The sequence below is a fragment of the Papilio polytes genome, unplaced genomic scaffold (assembly GCF_000836215.1).
Source record: "Papilio polytes unplaced genomic scaffold, Ppol_1.0 DF821400.1, whole genome shotgun sequence".
In the NCBI taxonomy this organism is placed as follows: Eukaryota; Metazoa; Arthropoda; class Insecta; order Lepidoptera; family Papilionidae; genus Papilio; species Papilio polytes.
The window spans coordinates 3,758,830-3,780,154 of NW_013527804.1; the positions used below are offsets into that span (position 1 = coordinate 3,758,830).

Here is a 21,325-nt window from a genome sequence, read left to right on the forward strand (position 1 = left end):
CACACTAATTTGGACTTTAACAATTAAGTACTTACATGTAAATGTGGTCGATATTTGCATTAAGCTTACAGTTGTTTTTGTGAGATATCACGTTTAAATACTTCATATGTCGGATTATTGGGAGCTAAGACGGGATTAGGTAAGGTTGGTGGTACACTGAGGAAATATGGTACATACAAATACAAATCGACTGAAAACAAGAAAAGTTGTAATAAATAACAGTAATGCATCGAAAATAATGTAACGGTATTTTTTATAATTACCTAACTTTCGCCCGCGACTCCGTCCGCGTGGAATTAAAAAACTAAGTAGCCTATGTGTTCTTCCAGACCATACTCTACATCTATGCCAATTTAATCGAGATCCGTTTAGCCTTTTAGGCTACAAACAACAACAACATCCATCTAAACTTTCGCATTTACAATATTAGTAAGATTGATACGAGCTAGTTTAAACAATATAAAGAAATATAATTTTTAAACTAAACAATGTTTCCTCAAACACATGTTTTTTGTAAAGTAAATTACAATAAATAAAATGTTTTGGATCACATGATTAAAATCATCGTATAATGAACATTTTAACTTTACTGTGACACTGGCTTTATACAAAAAAACGAGTAAATTTGACAGATCGGAGCTACTGGGAGGGTTTATGACGACGCGAATGATGGCTCGGGATGGCGGATAAAAAAAAACAAAAAAATCACCTTGTAACCCGATTCTATGGTTGGCTGTAAAATAATAAAACCTTTGCCTTCTGTTTTGGATTTAAAAAAAACTTCTTTGGATTTGACACTTAGTAAAAAAAAATTATAAAAATTATGAATGCTTTGTTTTCAGCTATTTTAATTCTGTAATGTAACGGTTTACAAATACGGAAAGAACTATAATTTATTAGTATTTCAGTATACCATCATCTCCTCTGCCTAATGTTATTCCACTAGGTTCGGCGCACCGGGTTTTCGTCCTCCAAATAACTATCATCAGTCATCTCAGTCATCACTCCCTTCTTGATCATGTCACCTTATAGCAATCCATCCATCTCTTTCTAACTAACGTCCTTCTTGTGACATGCGATTCATCTCTTCATAACATGCCCATACCACGCTAACCTTTTACTCCTTATTTTCTCAACCATTGGGGCTCCTCTCAAACTTCAAGTATACAATTTAAAATATAATAGATAACATTGCTTACAATGTAACTTATTTAGAAAAACACTAAAGCAATTTTTTTTTGATTTTTGACAGTTCATAGCTAACCATAGATTATTGATCAAAGATTATTTACCACAGAGTATTGACCGCAGACTAACATCACGTATTGAAAAACGTGTGATGGAATTTAATCGACAAACATATAATTGATATACAATACCTATATGAAAATCGAATAATATTTGTAAGTCACACTTAAGTTAAACATGTGGCTTAAGTTATTGATCCGTGTGAATACAACAATAATCAGTCGATAACTGTTTGCTAACACTATAGACATTGAATTTCTATATTTAAAAATGTCGTTGTAACGAAAAAGCGTGAAAACCTTATGGTAATATGTTAGTGATTTTAGGCTCTGGTCAACTAAGTTGGTTCAGTATGGAAAAGTCGCTAAAGGATTTTTTTTTGATCTCTTTACTGATTCTAATATGTAAGTGAAAAGTGCCAGAAAGAATTGGAAGCCAGAAGTCTCTAGTTCCCTTTCAGATCCAGTTTGAACCGGTTCGAAATGAACTCTTTTGTCCTTTTTTGTCGTTAAACTTTAGCCTATCTGTAGCCTACCATTATGTTAAAATTACTCACTTTCGCATCATAAATTAATCACAAGTGTACACTCGGAGCCAAAAAAATTGGAACGTCAGCCCGTAACCGAAGTTGGCCAATAAATCATTAGGGCACAATATTTTAACGCCATGGTCACTGACCGAATGGGGTCCGTAAAAAAAAATAAAACAATAGCCCTCTCTCTTTCACACACCGGATATCATCGGCGCGACATTACGTTGGCGACAAAATTGTGGCGCCTAAAATTTTTTTCTCAATTCTTACATACAAAAATGCACCCAAAGTAATCTACGCAAAGTCTATAATTGATTGATAAATTTATTTTAAGTGATTGTCCCTGAGAAACTATTGAAAGTGACATCATTGTTAGACAATTGTCTTAACGTATCCTAGTTAATGCTGAGGAGTGTAAACAGAGACGAACATATAGGTGCGAGCGAGTAAGTACGAGTATGTATAGTTTTTGTTACCAAAAAGTGGTCTGTGAGTACCCTAAGTGGTAATTTGGAGAAAATTTTTGAAGTCGATTTTGAATATGAAAAAAGAGTAAATAAAACATTTAAAATTAACCAGAATTTCCGTAAAAACTGGCAACAAATTTGCATATCGACAAAATCTATGGGCATCGATGATATCTTCATTTTGCTTTCTCTTATTTAAAAATAGAAAATCGCATTTCTTCAGTATGTACAAGAAACCAATTATCAGAAGACCCTTTTCAAATTATAGTGTTTGTTATATTTTTATAATTAGAAACTCAAAGCAATTTACTAAATACCAAGTCACTATAACTTCCCGTATTAACCTAAAGTTAAAACGGACATTTATACCGTTTTTCCAACAACATTTAACCATTCCTTATTGTTTTGGTTAAATTCATGAATTGAGTTTCCGAACTACCTAACTTGTGTATTACTCTATTCAAACTTACGTCAAAATAACACTAACGAATCACTAGGTAATGATTAAATAAATGGAAACCTCAGCAACCTAGCATTAGTAACTATTTGGACAACCCTAAATCTGTCAAAATTTGCTACAAGTTACTTAAAACAACAATCTTTTAGTTAACACATTTAACTGTAAATTAACAAACCCAATCAATGTATACAGAAAAATCACAATCTTGTAAACAAAAGATAAAATAAAGGCGCCAATTTTATCTCCAACTTGAACGAAATATTTTAACAATTCGTCAAAAAAGAGTGCGTGAGACGAGACAAAAAAATCCATTGTCATCGACCAAAATAGACGGTGCAAAAAATTATGAAGTTGTCAGTTTTATTTGACAGGTGTCAAAAAGGCGTTGTCTGTGGCCAGCCGTGATTGACTGCTTTTGAAAATATTATGGGCTAATTTTGATGGTAAACAATTTGCTTAATCACTTTAAATAATAATACGGATAGCGGTGCTTATAAGAAAACTGAACACGTAAAGGTCCTTTATTTCTCTACTAGCTTTTGCCCGCGATTCCGTCCGCGTGGAATTGAAAAAACAAAAGTTAGTAGCCTATGCGTTTTTTGTAAGACTATGTTCTACATCTATGCCAAATTTCATCCAGATCCGTTCAGCTGTTTAGGCTACAGACTCTAACAAAAATCGATCCATCCATCCATCTAAACTTTCACATTTATAATATTTGTATGATTGTTCAACCGCTTTTAGGTTTTCAGTAAGTCATAGTAGAACGGATTAAAACCAAAAGAAATTATAGTAAATTTTGTTTTTATATCAAAATCTATTTGTTTTAATCAACTCATTTTATAAATATCGAAAAGTCAAAGTAAAACAAACCGTTTTATTGGTTAATTTTTATCATTGGATCGCAAAGTGACCGACATAAACAACCCAGGGCCAATCGAGGTATTAAAAACTTTAATCAATTCGGTCGAGAAATCATTTTGGAAACACGACTTTTATAATCTACATGAGACGAAATAAAAAATAATTATTATCCGATATCAAAACGTTCGAAATCCTCCAATGACTGAGATTACCTTACGAACGGGTTGCCTTTGCCTTTGCTATCTGGATGTATAAAAAAAATAATCTCTCGGCTTTATCGAGTGTCCCCCCATAAAAGAACTATAACGCCAGAGACAAAAAAAAACAAAAGAAATGTTCGGGAAAAAAATTCCCGCGTTATCTGTGGCCGGCGCCAGTGGCAGAGCGAGGCGGTCCGTTGTCTTTGTTACTTTTGTTTTTTTTTTCAATTTTATTCCTCTCCCGAAGCGAAATTCAGAGACTCCGTTCCGAGTTTGTTCTCGATGGTCTGTAATTGACAGAATTTACGCGTTCGATAAGGTTTATATTATCTATACAACGGCGGTTTACTTTCTTACGGACTTTAAACATATTTGGTATTGCGTATTCAGATTGCCTTAATGTTTGTGTCCCTAAAATACTTTGTAAGGAGTTCAATATTAAAAATCAAACTCACTTTTATGTGTAAGTTACCAAAGATCTTGTCTAGAATTATCTTAAAAATCGCTTTGTAAAAATCTCTAAATAATGTCAATTTGAAGGAAAATTCGAACCTAAAGATATTTCAAAATATATCAAGTCTACAATGGAGATAGATTAACACATCCCGCGTAAGTAATGGGACAGCAGAGTCTATCATTTGGCGCGCTCCTGGCACTGTTATTTACATCAAATTGGATAATTACTTAAGTATGTTAATTAAATACAATAATTATTCAGCCGAAAACCTTTTGGGACGTTTAACACGTCGGATGTCGGCGGATAGTGTCGGCGTACTTTGTGACTCGTATCTCCACATCTTTGGTAGTTCTGTAACGCCAAGGCGCCGGCCAAAAGTTATTTATGTTCAATTAACTACCCGATGAGCGTCGCTGAGCTTTCTGTATTGGTTCTGGATAAATTATATATAATTTATGTCAAAGGGTGGTCCCATTATATGCCACACTTTTCATATGTCGATATCTAAGGACTTACGACTATATATTGAAATCTATACTAATATTAGAGGAGAAAGATTTTTATTTTTGTATTTATTGCATTACTCAAAAACTACTTCGCCGATTACAAAATTCTTGCATCATTAAAAAGCTACGTTATCAATGAGCTATGTTTTTCTATTGTTTTTGTAATTTCACGCGGACGAAGTCGCGAGCAACAAGCTGGTCGTTAATACTTCCTTTCATAAACGCTTACAATCTGATGGATGTCAAAATTTTACAAGGAACATGATCATTTCATGCTGGGTTGAAGTTTTCATTTATTTTTTTTATTTCCTAGCGAATCAGAGTTAGATGACCTTAGTTTCAAAGGAATTACGGTGAACGTAAACGCATTTTTGAAGTTAAGGAACCAACAGAACTAAATGGTTTAACGTAGATGGGAAACCGGATAGAAGACGCTGTTATTATTACGTTTCTACTACGTAGTTTTATTAGCAAACGGGACAAACAAATAATGAACGCGTAATATTTGATGTTAAAGGAAGAACTCAAAAACTTAGACCGATTTTAAATTAGGCTGGTGTTTTTTTTTTAATAAGCTTAGAAGTCGCGGGTAAAGACTAGTATAAAGTTATTTATGTTAAACGTCTACGGTCTTGTTATAACATTGTAACTTAGTTACGCAGGTGATACTCAGGTCGTAACTTACCGTTTAAGTATAGATAATTTCGCCGAGTACATGTTTAACTTAGATAAGCTAGTATCTATACATATGTTCGCATTAGCGATGCTACCTTAGTTGTCCTATGGTAATACGCAGTTCCGTTTAAATATGTTTTAATGAAGGAAGTTGCTGCCAATTGGATTACAGATCTGCTGCAGTTCTTTAAGTATTAAACAAAAGAGGAACGGAAACAAATATCAAACTTTGAAATGTATATCTATTACTCGCTTCTGTCCGCGACTATTTATGCGTGGAATTTAAAAAAAAGCAATAGTAAGTAACCTGTGTTTTTACAGATTATCCTCTACATTTGTACCAAATTTTATCAAAATCCGTACACTCGTTTAGGCTACAAACTCTAATAAACATCCATTTAAACTTTCGAATTTATAATATTAGTTTCGTCGTCGGCACAGCATGGGCTGTTCTTCCATACATCTCTATCAGCCGTCATATCTTAATCCACTCCTTTCTTAAGCATATCCTTTTTTACACAATCCATCCATACTTTCTTCGGTCTTCCTCTACCTTTGTATATTTGGCTATAATAATGAATTTACAATATTAGTAAGATTTTTAAAATCTGGCAATTGCGATTTATAAAGGAATTATTTTTGACAATAGTTAGCGATTTAACGTCACTTTAAAAACAAAAGCCATCTAAAATATAAAACCAGTCTCAAACAGTTGAAAATCACCTCGAGGTGCGAAAGGCACGTACCAACTCTGTCATAAAAAGAAAAAAACCTACCATAAAGCTCTGTAAATCGGTAATTCGGTGATCATAGACCTCAACACGCGCCATACAGCCCTTTTTGTCTTCAGAGCGCGCGCATCTTTGACTAAACTATCGCAGAACTGCTTAGTCTCGCTTTGATTCCTATGACCTTATATGGAGGTTACAATACTCGATTTTTAGTTGTGCTAAACAGTTGAATTGGCTGCGAAACAATCGACAATCGCACAGCAATTGTAAGATTGTTTAGTCAAAGATGTGCGCCCGTTCTACATACATTACTTTCAAAATAGTTGTATATATAACCAAAACTAGCAGTCCCCGTGCGACTCCATCCGCATGAAATTATGAAAAATTTATTTTATTGTTTATATTTGTCAAATTACAAATGTCAAAATGACATGACATGATGACAACCTTGCTTCCTTGATGTTGGCAGCAACTTATGGTCTCTTTCCCACATTAGGTTTTCTATCCAAAATATTCACCCCTATGTTTAGTGGGGTAAAAATAAAGGGCCTAAAGCGTGACGTAAGTTTAGTTTTTATTAAAAAAATAATTATTCAAAAATATGCTTTAATTGCTGACATCTTAGGCAACACAGAAGTGTGTGTTTACGCTTTATTATAATAGTATAGATAGTTGCTAATATCACCAAAATAAACGACAGAATCAGTAAGAGCTAAGCTAGTTCATGCCACTATGTCTGGTTGAATATTTCGCAATTCTCAGTAAGGTGCAACACCCTAGAAGCCTCCGTTTTATTTGTGCAAACACTTAGTGCTCGTCCGCAAACCTAAGTTGTAACTAAGTAAATATCTGCTAACGAATAGCTGCGTCCGTTAAGTAACTTAAACTTAAACATACGCTTTTTAATAACAATTTTATTTTATCTCTTAATCTTAAAAGTAAAAACATGAATTTCTTTTTAGAAAAAAATAAAATTAATGTTTCTAGTATTCGGCAGTGTTAAACCACTATTAACCTAACAAGAATAATCCAGTTTCCGAGTTACCTTTAACGATTCGTTAGTATTTTTGGTGTGATAATAAATAGAATTCTTAATCTCCGTAACTTTAATATCACCCCGTTGAAAGATTAACTAGACTAGGTCTCATTAGGTAATGATAATATAAATAAAAACTTCAGAAACTCAGCATAAGTTAGCCCAGCATTGAATGTTTAAAATAGGTTATGTTATTTACAAAGGACCACCGAGGGTTTATGGCGATGCGAAGTCAGGTGCTGACAAATATCACCTACCGAGTTACTTGTCAGTTGAAACAATTTGAACGTTTATTCTTTGCCAACCAGAGACAATAATTTTAATCTTTGACCTCTATTGCTGTATCATCTTTGTCTATCATTTTTGTGTCGTTTTAATAATCCCCATTTTGCCGCTGAACTTGCAATGCTAGCTGTGCTGTAGTACTCAGGATTCAAACTATTGGGAGAGATTAAATTATAGGAAATAGCAAAAGGTTAGTCCAAGAGCTTACGCACGCCTTAAACTAAACTATCGCACAACTGTTTAGTCTCGCTTTGATTCCTATGAGCTTATATGGAGGTGCATTGCTCGATTTTTAGTTGTGCAACTAAACAGTTGAATTGGCTGCGAAACAATCGACAATCGCACAACTATGAGAAAACTGTCGTCTCTCAATTGTTCTTTTAATATGTGATTTTGAAAAAGCTAAATGAACTTATGATAGGAAAGGTAAGAAACCTTTTTTTCTTAAAAACATTTTTATTGTTTTCTTTTTTGTTTGAAAACTGAAGCAAACTTAACCTCAAAATAAACTATGTATCCGACACAGAGCGGTGAATAGAAGAGATTTCGTCTTTCTTAACTTTTTAGTGTATGTTAACGAAAACTTGACATTTTTTCTTTTGAGAGCATTGAAAAATCTACGATGATAAAACATAAAGTAAAATGTAATCACCATCTTAATGCGAAAGTTTAGATGGATGGATTTTGTAGTAATATACTGAACGGATGTCGATGAAATTGGTCATAGATGTAGAGGGTAATATGGAAGAACACATAGGCTACTTACTTTTTTTTTAATTTCACGCGGAAGAGTCGTGGTCCAAATCTAGTTATTTTATTAAATTTAAAGCAAGAATAAAGGCAAACTGTAAAGACATTAAAAACACATAACCCTGGTTTTATTGATTTCAACAGTGGTTGTGCCCGCTTTAACATGTTAGCAGTGCAGGGCCGGCACGCCCCCAGTAATACCACGACCACACAGAAAACAGGCGTGAAATGGAAGCAATTCCGTGTTTCGTCTGATGAATGTGGTGCCGGAGTCCTAATTTAAGTTCCTTTCCTGGTAAACCACCCCGTTCTTATAAGGAGAGTATAAAAAGAAATGGATTTGACAGTGGAGGATGGAGGAAGATGCATAGGAAGGGGAAGTATCGTCTTTATGTGCGTCTCCTCCTCCGTCGGATAGGGGTAGGCAACGCATCTGCAATTGCGGAAGTCTATGGGCAGCGGTCGCTTCGCTATTTTGGCGGATTCAGGTGGCCGCTTGCTCGTTTGCCACCTTATGTTATTAAAAAAAACACATTAGTACATTAAAAAATCTCTTCCTATCTATCAATCTTCAAATATATCCAAAGCATTATTATTAATAGCCTAAACGAATTATATTTTATTACGTATTGTTAGATATGAAAAAGAGTATTCGTCTTTGTAAGGTAACATAATTTAACTACGTTCCAAATCACAACAGCAATTTCCGTGGAGTCGAATTGATATAAAAAAGTCGATTGATATGTGGCCTTCACCTCGTGGCATTTTTCACTCTTAATGTATGGGATAAGTTGGAGATTTTTTTTAAGCTTTTTTACTGTATATCTCTACGTATTTCCGTGTTAGTTAACTTATCTTGACCGTGATAGTTGGTGTCATTGATTAATCGTATGCTATCATTATTCTTTTGTCTTTACGTTTGCAATCTCCATATATTTCATTGTTCTTGGTCCACTTTCTATTATTGCGAATTGAAAAATGTACTAACGATATATGTAGCCCGGGGTTTGTTTTTTTATTTAATCTTTAATATAAGCGAGACGGGGACATAAACCAGAAATTGTTAAGATTGCATGTGGCTACCAAGGTAGAGGAAGACCGGAGAAAGTATGGATAGTGTGAAAGAGGATATGCTTAAGAAAGTTGTGGATTCAGATATGACGGCTGATAGAGATGTATGGAGCAGCACATACTGTGCCGACCCTCTATAAGGGATAAGGGAAAGTGGACGATGATATGAAATAATAATAATAACATAATAATGTCAATATAAAGGCTTTTGCAGAACATCAGCGTTTTTACCCCTAGGGTACAAAACATATAGCTGAGCAAAGGCCCTATCAGTTCTGCATTGCAACGCATTGTCAAATTGTTTATATATTTTGTTTTTATTTTTCCTCTTCAATTTTCTTGTCATTAGTTTTGATTGTTAATGATTGGTTTTCGTTTTTCTCGTTTGTATTTTTTTTTTGTTCAAGTGTATTATGTTGTATTGTGTTGCAGTGTGTTTTGGAACTGATTAAATGTGTATTATTATTAATATATGAAATAACTTTTATAGTCTAGAACATAGACTGAGTTTTAAGCAAATCTAGTTTGCAATCGTTTTAATAACATCCACGTCCTCAAAGTGGTAGACAGAAAACTTCGATTTGTTTCACATATTTCCTTTTTTACATATATTTAGAGCTTACAATCGCACAATTATTGCGATTGTCGATTGTTTCGTTATCCATTCAACTGTTTTGCACAACTAAAAATCGAGTATTGTAACCTCCATATAAGGTCATAGGAATCAAAGCGAGACTAAGCAGTTGTGCGATAGTTTAGTCAAATATGTGCGTTCTTATATAGAGATGTTACATAGTATTTAATGGACTTAAAAATTCGTGATGAAACATTGTAAGACTAAGAAAAAACCCAAACAATAAATGGTGGGAAAATCCTTCGTCAACGGAAAGCACGTCTACAGATAAAATATTTCGAATTATAAAAAGTTTAAAAAGTTTTTGTTTTTAAATTTTTGAATTACAGTCTAATAAAAATGACTTCCTAATTCAGTACATTTGCATTTAAAAACACTGCTTAGAGGTGCCTATGTGATTTTCCATAAAGTATTTTACGTTTACCAAATTTAATCGAAATACATGCTATACTGGAAATTTTCGCAATTACAATATTAGTAAGACGTAATGTACTTATTGACGACTTACATAAATATATTGATATCTTTTTAATTTGGTTTTTTTTTCTTAATTATACCTACTGGCTGTTGCTCACGACTTGATGTGCGTGGAATTAAAAAAACAAACGAAAGTAGCCTGTGTGTTCTATGTTCTACATTTAAACCAAATTTTCATCGAGATCTATTCAGCAGTTTAGGCTACAAACTCTTACAAACATCTGTCCAAACTTTCACATTTATAACATTAGTATTATGTAGAGAAAACAAAATGATTTTCATAATCATACTAATATTATAAATGTGAAAGTTTAGATGGATGTTTGTAAGAGTTTGTAGCCTAAACTGCTGAACGGATTTCGATGAAATTTGGTATATATGTAGAGGATAGTCTGGAAGAACACATAGGCTATTCATTTTTCTTTTTTTAATTCCACGCGGACGGAGCCGCGGGCGAAAGCTAGATTTCATAATAAAACAAGTTTTCGTATTAAAATAATAACAATATATGCGATATTGCCGCGTAAATATTACCCTTCTGCAGTAGGACAATTATGCATTCTATTTATTACACTATACGATTGTTTTTCCATTGTTTTTTTAAATTCTGCATAATCAAAGTATTCTTAAAATCACTAACAATCAATCCAATGCTAAGACAACTCAGCAAATAAATCTCCCAACCCTCTAATGGTTGGTTTCGCTTGCATTAGCAGAAATAACGGGCTAGGGGTAGGTTTCACCCCTGCCAATTTATAAATCAATCGAACCCCCTTTACTCAGTTATTGGTTAAACTCGATGCAAGATTACGAAGTTGTTAGATTCGATTACTGAAGTTTGCTTACCGGAATTGAATTTACAAATTTTGTAAACGTGAAAACCGTAGACTCAAGATTTGAACGGATTTTCAAGCTAAAATTATAAACAATATCAGTGTAGTTACCACCAATGTATGGACATTCTCATATTAAATGCCCGACTAATCAGTTGATAAAAAGTCTAGTTATGTGCGTGGGCTAGGGGGCGTTAGAGTAGAAAAAAAAATTGTATTATAAGGTGGCAAACGAGCAAGCGGCCACCTTAATCCGCCGAAATGGCGAAGCGACTGCCCATAGACATCCGCAACTGCAGATGCGCTGCCCACTCTTGATTGATTGGAGGAGACGCACATAAAGATGATATTTACCCTTTCTATGCGTCTCCTCCACCGTCAAATCCACTTTTCCTTTCCATCCTTAACTTAACAAAAGAGTGCGAAGGAAATGGGACTAAAACTAGGCTTAATAAATCTCGTATCAGAGTAAATAAGAGTGATGCAAGATACAACATAACTCGCCCTGTAACAGGGGTAGGCAGAAACGGACCTTAAGGGTCTTGAAACACCTTCTTTCTAGAATTATATTTTCTAAGGATAACAGAAAACTAATTGTAATTGAAAATACGTATAATAGCGTATTCGTGTACATAAATATTTATGTTAGTTATTAATTTGTGTTAGTTAAACATTGCGTGTTCACCGCTAGTTAACTGTAGTTAATGTAATTTGAATTTTTAGCTTTTAATCAAGTTTTTTTTAGGAAAATTAAACGCTTATTTATTCCAGTGTTGTAGGCAAGGTTAGGTTTAATTTTACTTTACTTGTAAGGTATTATTTTTCTAGAAATAAACCTAGATTATGTTATTCAGTGATAATGTAGCTTTCTAATGGTGAAAGAATTTTCGAAATCGTTTCAGTAATTTTAAAGTTTACTCGTTACATATAAAATACAAATTTTTCCCCTTTATACTATTACTATATGATGCTTGCAACTTTATCTACGTGAAATTAAAATTATAGCCTATGTTACTTAGCGATAACGTAGCTTTTTATGGTGAAAGAATTTTTTAAATCGGACCAGTAGTTTTTGAGTTATTTCAATACAAACACAAATACAATTCTTTCCTCTTTAAATACTACTGGCTGTTGCTCGCGACTTAGCCCGCGTGAAATGTAAGAAGTAATAAAAAATTACCTCTAAATTACCTCTCTAATGGTGAAAGAATTTTTAAAATCAGCCCAGTAGTTTTTACGTGAAAGGAATACATACAAAAATACAAAAAAAAACAATAATTCCTATTTACAATATTAAATACTATACAAAAACATAAATGTGAGAGTAACACTGGGAAATGTAAGTAAAAGATATTTTATGTAGGTAATACTAACTGACGCCTGCTATTTCTTCCGGGCGAAATTAAAAAAACTTAGTAGCCTATGTGTATCCGTAGAGTTATTCTCGAGATAATTTCTAACATACGTCCATACATTTAAACTTTCGCATTTCTAATACTAAGTAATTAAGGCAAATAATTCTTTGGTAATTAGGTACTCACTGGGCATCATTTCGACGTGGGACGAGGTGTCCATAATGTTGTGATGATGGAGCATGTCCGGTGGGGACTGCACCAGCCCGCCACCGCCGCCGCTGGCCATCACCATCACTGATGATGATGATAACCGTAACAGTTCCTATCACTGATTGCCGACCGAGTTCCTATCACGTTCGATATACAGACCGCTGTTCCTATCACGTATGAGAGCAAAAAGTCTATCACGAAATGATACTTCCTATCACTGATGTAATCACACAGATCAATATTCTATCTAAAGTTATTTAATATACCAAGTTTCTATCACAATAACACTTTTAAAAAGATACAACACTTTCGGTCCGTAAGCACTTCGACATTTTTTGTTCTAATACAAAAAGTTCGATAGCACAGACGTGTTATCGCGGCGACGGCCGAGCCAATACTGCCGTATTTTACGTATAATTCTATGGATCGGCGCCAAAGCGCATGAGTGGACCTACCCATAACCCTATTGGTGGGATTTTTAACGCCTTTTTGAATGGGTAACTCAGATTGGTCGTTTGAGAATAATTTTCCCGCCCAAAGCGACTGTACCCTACAAGATGGCGCCCCCCTCGGAGCCTTCGGTTGCTTTTTTTGAACATTTTCTCGCGTAAAAAATAATCCTGTTCGAATATAATGAGCATGATTTATGTTTTGAATCCGCGTTTCGGTTTTCTTTTTATTTTTAATCTGTTCATGTTAATCTACGGTGTTGGTGGTTGTTTTTTTTTATTGATTATGTCTCGTGGCTTTGATCTTGTGCGGTTTTATTTTATTATTGGTCTACAATTCTTATGGCGGTTTGCGATTTTATATTTCTTTGAGATAATTGGAAATAATGATTCAATGAATACTGAATCTATCGATTTCTAAGTCAAAAAATGATGTTTACATTTCTTGTTTTAAATTAAATTTCAATTGTACTTAAAAATATACCTATACGTAATTAAAACAATTCATTTAACAAAAATTTAATCTTTGTTAAACGAGCAAAAATATACGTCAAAGATTAGCAGATGTTTTAATAAAAAGAATAAAAAAAATACTCTTTGTTTTAATTACCTCATTACCTTATATGTCATTTTTTCCGTCCTATTCTGTACAACGTTATTTTATAACCGCTAGATGGCGTTGGACGCAGCAATACTAATTTCGGTAACTATAGACATTGTATAACTACTCAATAAATAACAATATTTCTGTCGAATTTAATATTCATTTAGAAATAGGTTATTACAAAATTAATATTTAATTCCAACTTGACTTAATAAAGAGGTGGTTTGTGTAATCAAGTGACAGAATTAAAATGGCTTTAGATTTTAATTGAGTACTTTTGTATAAGGTTAAGTCCGCTAAGCACATTTAATTTTAAAATTATTTAACGAAATTTTTATTAGATCAATCGAATTGTACATTTTTCAGTTTTATTACTTTAACTTAGTCTTTAGTTGACTCTATCTTATTAAAAATATCTGTAGTTTTATAAGCTCTTAAGGTATATAAAAGTTCAATAATAATAAAGTCATTTAATTAATTCTGAAGACAAACATCATACATTTAATTACACAGTTGACAAAAATAATGACAAGGAAAAATGTTATAAACAAAAAAAAAAGAATACATACACAATCATACTTCATACTAATATTATGAATGCGAAAGTTTAGATGGATGTTTGTTAGAGTTTAGACTAAACGGCTCAACGGATTTTGATGAAATTTGGTATAAATGTAGAGGATAGTCTGGAAGAACAGATAGGCACATTTGTTTTTTAATTCTTTGTGACGGAGTCGCAGGCGAATGCTAGTAGTGAGCATAAAAATAATGAATATATTTTAAACTAAGTTTGCTATGCTGAATGGATAAGGCATTTACTCTGCTATGTGCTTATTACAGTACGTATAGCAATAAAATTTCAAACTAAAACACTAGTTGTAGACATAAAAGGAACACTTTATGTCATAAGGTGGCAATTGCAAAGGCTGAATGCGCCAAAATGGCGAAGAGACTGTTGCCTATAGACATCTGTTATAACAGATACGTTACTTTCGGTAGGCAAATTAATCACTTTCTGATGATTGAGAGCGTCGGTGGTTCAGTGGTTTAAACACTTGACTTGTAATCTAGTTTTCGGGTTCGAATCTTGCCAAGCACCATTGTGTTTGTCGAATTATCATATGTACATAATATACCCGACATTCTTACGGTGAAAACATCGTGATGCAACCTACATCAGAAAAAAAATTCAACGATATTTGTTAAGTCGACCAATTGCACTGCGAGTGCAGTGTGGTTGACTGTTACCTAGTCACCCTAATTTAGGGTAGGCTTCGAGCCCCTCAGTGAGGACGTATATTGAGCTGGTGATGATGATTATGATAACTTTGCCCTTAGGTTGATACCTAAGGTCCACTGCAGACCGTAGCCTGATTGCCACATTGCCAGTATCTGGGTCGCCCATCATTCTCCCCTTGCAATACCAACTCATCCATCTCGAACATAGATTAAAAAAGAACATTTCTGTGAATCAAAGAGACATTTTGTCTCATCAAATAAACCACTATTAATCAATTATAATTAATGTTTACATGTAGATAATATATCTAATAGTGTTCTTGTGATCATGCCGACAGACATGTTTCTTGTGATCTTGTAATTTATAAAACATAATCGATAAAATATACAAAGATCAAAGGGAAATAAACCGCTATCTATATGTTGATAAAAAGACATATAGTTGATAATTACTCATAAAAACATGGAATTATTTTTTAATTAATGTAAACAATTTAACCGTAAGTTTTCACTGTACACGCGTAAAATATATTTCATACTAATATTATAAATGCGAAAGTTTAGATGGATGTTTGTTAGAGTTTGTAGCCTAAACGGCTGAACGGATTTCCATGAAATTTAGTACAGATGTAGAAAATAGCCTGGAAGAACACATAGGCTACTCTTTTTTGCTTTTTTCTAAATTCCCTGCGGATGGAGTCGCGGATGAAAGCTAGTTAATGTTATAAATGTGAAAGTTTAGATCGATGTTTGATAGAGTTTGTAGCCTAAACTGCTGAACGGATCTCGATAATTAGACCAGTTGCCTGCGAATGTGTTCACCCAATATTAAGATGAAAAGTAGCCTATAATAGCCGTCTCGGAGATTATTAGGATTAGTTCCGGAGATAGCGGCTTGCGGACAGATTGACAAAAAACTTAAATGCAATTATCGTTGCCAGCAATTCAAATCTTCCCGATCGATCTAATGATCGCCGAAATTCGGAAGAAGATGGCACTTTAAGACGAAGAAATCTTCCCGAAATCTGGATTTTTTTTTTTGATATTACAGACACTACAATTTTATCATATGTATAGAAGATAGACGTACAGCATAGTCTAGAACATAGGCTACTCACTTTTGTTTGTTTTAATTCCAGGCAAACGAATCGCGGGCGAAAGTTAGTATTGTAAAGAAGTTTGTCTTCGAAATACATAGTTTTGCTAGCATATTTAATTCCCTGTCTCTTCTGCCATATCCTGTTCCGATGACGTCATATGGCACAAAACTTGTAAAGAAAACTGTCAAAATTATCTTTTGTTTTTTGTAAATTTGCAGCTGCGTCAATTTTTTAAAGATCCTCGCGAACTTCCTTCCTTAATGAAGATTTAAAATTTAGCAATCCTATTTCAATGCAATAAAGGTGAAAATTCTATGTAATCAAGACATCTGTTAAAGTCTTATCTGTTAGACGGTTATCTATCGTTTTAACTGCTTTTGGCGCGAACATTTGGCGCCAATTTTTTGTCATCGACAACCTCACACGTCGTTGACAATGTAATTAGTGAGGAATTTATAGTCTGTGACGTTTACGGTTTTCTCTTGTCTATGGATCATTAGGAATGATCTGAACAGGTTAATAAGTAGGTCATCTTAATACATAACCTAAAAGATAAATGTTATTTAAGAGATTTTTAAAAATCACATCTTACTAATATTATAAATGCAAAAGTTTTGATAAATGTATGTTAGGGTTTGTAGCCTAAACTTCTGAACGGATTTTGATTTTGTATAGATGTAGAGGATAGTTTGGAAGAACACATAGGTTACTTGCTTGTGATTCTTTTAATTCCACGCGGACGGAATCCCCGGTGGAAGCTAGTAATATGCGAAAGTTTGAATGGTTTTCAAGTTACGGATGTAGAACATAGTATGGATAAGCATATTGGCTACTTAAAAAGCTTGTTAAATCAGTGCAGATGGAGTCGCAGCATAAGCTAGTGTTAGCATAAGTAATTATCTACATTAATATTCAAGGAATTCATACTAATTCATAGTTATTATTTACACAGATCCGCGCTATCCATTCCGTGTGTTTACATATCTCCAGTTATAATCCAGCGTTATTTTCTACACTGGACTGGAATACAGACTGTAAGAGTATAAACGTATTCTTAGTAAGGGGACAAAGAAATTAATATCCCCATTCTAGGAGTTCCGGATGCACCGGAAGTGAGAGGGGAAGGCGACCGGAAGCCGCTGACCGGAAGGAAACTGCCTGAGCGCCATCTATTGATTGCGGCTAATTCATTTGCCCCGTCAATGTCTGCACTGAATGTGAGTGTGCATACTATATCTATGTGTAAAAGTTTTATAATAAAATCTAATCCGAATTTGTCCCTTTGAAAAAGTAAACTAACTGAATCACGAAAGCCAGCCTCCTTTTACGCCCTATATCCGTGGTCTGTGCTTACCCTTCTGTTACGCGCGTAAGTTATGTTGTTTATTATTTTAAACTTTTACCAAAATAGTTAAACATTTGTTTTGTTGTAATGTGAATCTATACTCATATTATAAAGAGGAAAGATTTGTATTTTTGGATACTTTTGTAGCTTTCGCATTTATAATATTGGCAAGATTACTAAGATATATAACTTTGAAGTAATTTTCTTACAAACATTTTCGTTGGGTCATTAAAACATAAAAATCTCCAATCTTTATAAGTTATGTTTTATTTTTCTTTACAATAATATACACAATAAACTTGACTCAGTTCAAGTTTTACGACGACCCGGCTGTAATATTAGCATTAATACCCCCTACCCTTCACTCCTCTCGCGTTAGAGCGAGACGGATATACGTCACTGTACGTTCAGTGCTGTTGCCCTGGTTGGCTGTATGATACCACAGACGTCAATACTTAAATAACTTAGAACGAAATCAACGTTGGTTATGTGATTTTTTCTCTTGAGGTCCAATTAAGCATCTAAATTTAAGTTCTGCATTTTTTTAAAGACGCGCTTGTTTTGTTATTTTTTTAATATTTCTCCAAGCGTATGCGTTTACTAAAGCTTTAAAAATGTTACCGTAAGTCCTTTTTGACTTACTTTAAAGTTATAAATCTAAGTAGTATTATAAAGAGGAAAGATTTGCATTTTCGTATTTTTGTATCAAATTAACTCAAAAACTACTGGGTCGATTTCAAAAATTCTTTCAACATTAAATTGCTATGTTATCACTCAGTAATATAGGCTATATTTTTTAATTTCACGGGGACGAAGTCGCGAGCAACAGCTAGTGACCTATATAAACGTATCTTGTGTCAAGAACCTCACATCCGTGCCGTGGTGTTCTAATAAACAAAACAACGCTTCGTATGAGAACTCTATCACGTTTTACTCCAAAACCTGTCTGTTTCGTTTGTACTTCGACTCACTTGTATTACTTAAAAGTGGACTAATTAAGTTACTGCCTGTAACAATTAACACCATCGAACCCACCTGGTGGGGTTTGAAGTAAGACTTTATAAGTGAGTAAAGCGTTTGAGATTCCTTTATTATTAAACTAGCTATTCCCGTGCGACTTCATCCGCATGAAATTATGAAAATTTTGTTTTATTGTTTACATTTGTCAAATTAGAAATTTCAAAATGACATCACATGATGACAACCTAGCTTCCTTGATGTTGGCAGCAACTTATGGTCTCTTTCCCACATTAGGGTTTTTATCTAAAGCATTTACCCCTTTTAATGTCGTTAAAATATATAGTCTGAAGCGTGACGTAAGTGTAGGGCTTTTTATTAAAAAAAGAATTATTCAAAAATATGCTGTAACTGCTGACATGTTAGGCAACAAAGAAATGTGTGTTTACGCTTTATTATAATAGTATAGATAAGTACGATTTTAATGTTAGCTGACAAAGAAATCTAATTAAGCTGGAGTTGCTTTACCTATTTCAGTTAAAATGTGATAAATTTAATTCGCCTAGTTGAAAATAAACTGAATTATTAGGCCCTGTCTATATTAAAATTTACCAAAATTATTGTTAGATCAGAGCCGTCTTGTCATCTTGTTTGTTTTATGCCTAAACATATTTTATACTAGCTGTTGCCCGCGATTCCGTCCGCGTGGAACTAAAAAAAAACAAAAGTGAGTAGCCTATGTGTTTTTCCAGACTATCCTCTACATCTGTACCAAATTTCATCGAAATCCGTTAAACCGTTTAGGCAAGAAACTCTAACAAACATCCATCCATCTAAACTTTCGCATTTATGATATTAGTAAGAAGTAAGATGTTCTTTGTACTCTAACCGGAACATATAAGTTTGTCGGACTATAAAATACTTTTTTAATCTGTCAACATCCTATTTTATAGTTAGCCAGTTACAAATATTGATTGTTAAATAACACAAAAGAAGAATTTAAGCTGTTCATAGATTGGATTTTTAGGTTATAAAAAAATTAATTATTTTAAAGCATTTTAACATATCATTTTCAAAAATCTTGACGAAGGTACCGTCAAAATGGCGCCAAATGATGTGTTAAACGCGCGCTATATTTTGACAAAAGAGGTTTTAATATAATCTTCTTATTTTTTTTACGACAAAAGTAGTCTATCATTCAGCCGGTCCTTTTGTCGGTATGTATGTTCTGTTTTTATAAAAAAATGTATTGTTATGTGGACAAAATGTGAAAATAAGTTCTCCTTAGCGTTGACAGTGACAGGACAATGTTTTGCCGCCATGTCAACCATTTTGTTTGAGTTGCGTGATAGTGTGAATAATAGAGAAAACGTACCGAGATTGTTTTTTATGTTGCCATTTTTCAATCTTACTTGTTACTAATGCGACAAGATGGATGTTTGTTAGTTTGCCGCATAAACGACTGAAAGAATCTCGAAATTGGGCATAGATGTAGGATAGTCTGGAAGAACATATATACTTACCTTTTTTAATATCACGACGACGGAGTCGCCGGCGAAAGCTATGTATTACTATGTAGTTAATATTTAGACTTCTACGGATATAATTATAGTGTAGATTTTTTTACATATAATTAATTGTAATACAGATAATAACGGAAATTTTTGATTATATCAGACATAGAATATTTAAATTGTTAAATATATTGAGAAATTATGATTTAATGTAACCGAATACTGCCAAGGTTTTTTTAATGGAGATTTATAACAAAAGGTCGGTCCGCACGGGGCGTGCGTTCACGGTCGCCGCGTGATGTGATTACGCCCTAATCCGATACTCCGGATTACGCGGTGTTGTGTTGCCATTGCTCAGGAATGTTTTGAATGCTCATTTACAGTGTTGCTATTTAAAATCTTTTTTATATATCGAATACATTGGATCTGTTTATTCTTTAACAAATAAGAAATAATTTAAAATTAATATAAGAGTGAAATAATCTTCTATCTATATGTATACTTTTAACAGTGGTAGTGCCCGCTTTAACATCTTCGCACGAATGGGCCGGCTCGCCCGGTGTAATACCACGACCACACAGAAAACAGGCGTGAAGTGGAAGCAATTCCGCGTTTCGTCTGATGAGTGTGGTGCCGGAGGCCTAACTTTAGTCCCTTTTCCTTTCCACCCTTTTCTTAAGGGGAAAGGATGGGAGAGAAAAGTGGATTTGACGATGGAGGAGATGCATATGAAGGGGAAATGTCCTCTTTATGTGCGTCTCCTCCTCCGTCAATTAGGGTAGGCAACGCATCTGCAATTGCGGATGTTTATGGGTAGCGGTCGCTTTCCATTTCGGTGGATTTAGGTGGCCGCTTGCTCGTTTGTCACCTCGTATTATAAAAAAAAAATACATATAATAACATTGGAGTGACTGTTTGTGATGTAAAAAAAAACTAGATTTCAGGAATACGATGTATCTGCGTTGTTGATAACGAAAATCACGTTTAAAACATTTTTAGTCTGTCTGTTCGCAAGCCGCGTTTGTTCTGGGTAATCTCCGAAATGGCTGGGCCGATTTTGCTCGGACTTTCACTGGAGGGTAGCTGACATAGATAGGCATATTATAGGCTACTTTTTAAAATTCCGCGCTGTAATGGCGTAACGAGTGGTCCAAATGTGCTCTAACAAAGTTCGTTTAAAAGGAATCATATTTAAAGCGAAATGTAATTCATATTATCTTCATTGATTTCTCAGATATATCTTTCTGTTACACTTTTCTTTAAAACCTTATACTTAAGTAAAATCCGTTTTTTTCGTGCTACCGGAGTAAGGCTTTTCCGCACTAA

At 34.0% G+C, this 21,325-nt stretch overlaps 1 protein-coding gene across 2 annotated transcripts in view; it reads right to left on the reverse strand.

Moving 5' to 3' along the window:
* Positions 1–13,174, reverse strand: part of LOC106108991 (insulin gene enhancer protein ISL-1) — a 41,924-nt gene extending 28,750 nt beyond the window's left edge. For both annotated transcript variants that reach the window (XM_013290373.1, XM_013290372.1), the window contains exon 1: positions 12,768–13,174. In XM_013290373.1, coding sequence (XP_013145827.1) covers positions 12,768–12,873 — 106 coding nt within the window. In that variant the 5' untranslated portion in view covers positions 12,874–13,174. The remainder of the gene's footprint in view (positions 1–12,767) is intronic.
* Between the last annotated feature and the right edge of the window lie 8,151 nt (positions 13,175–21,325).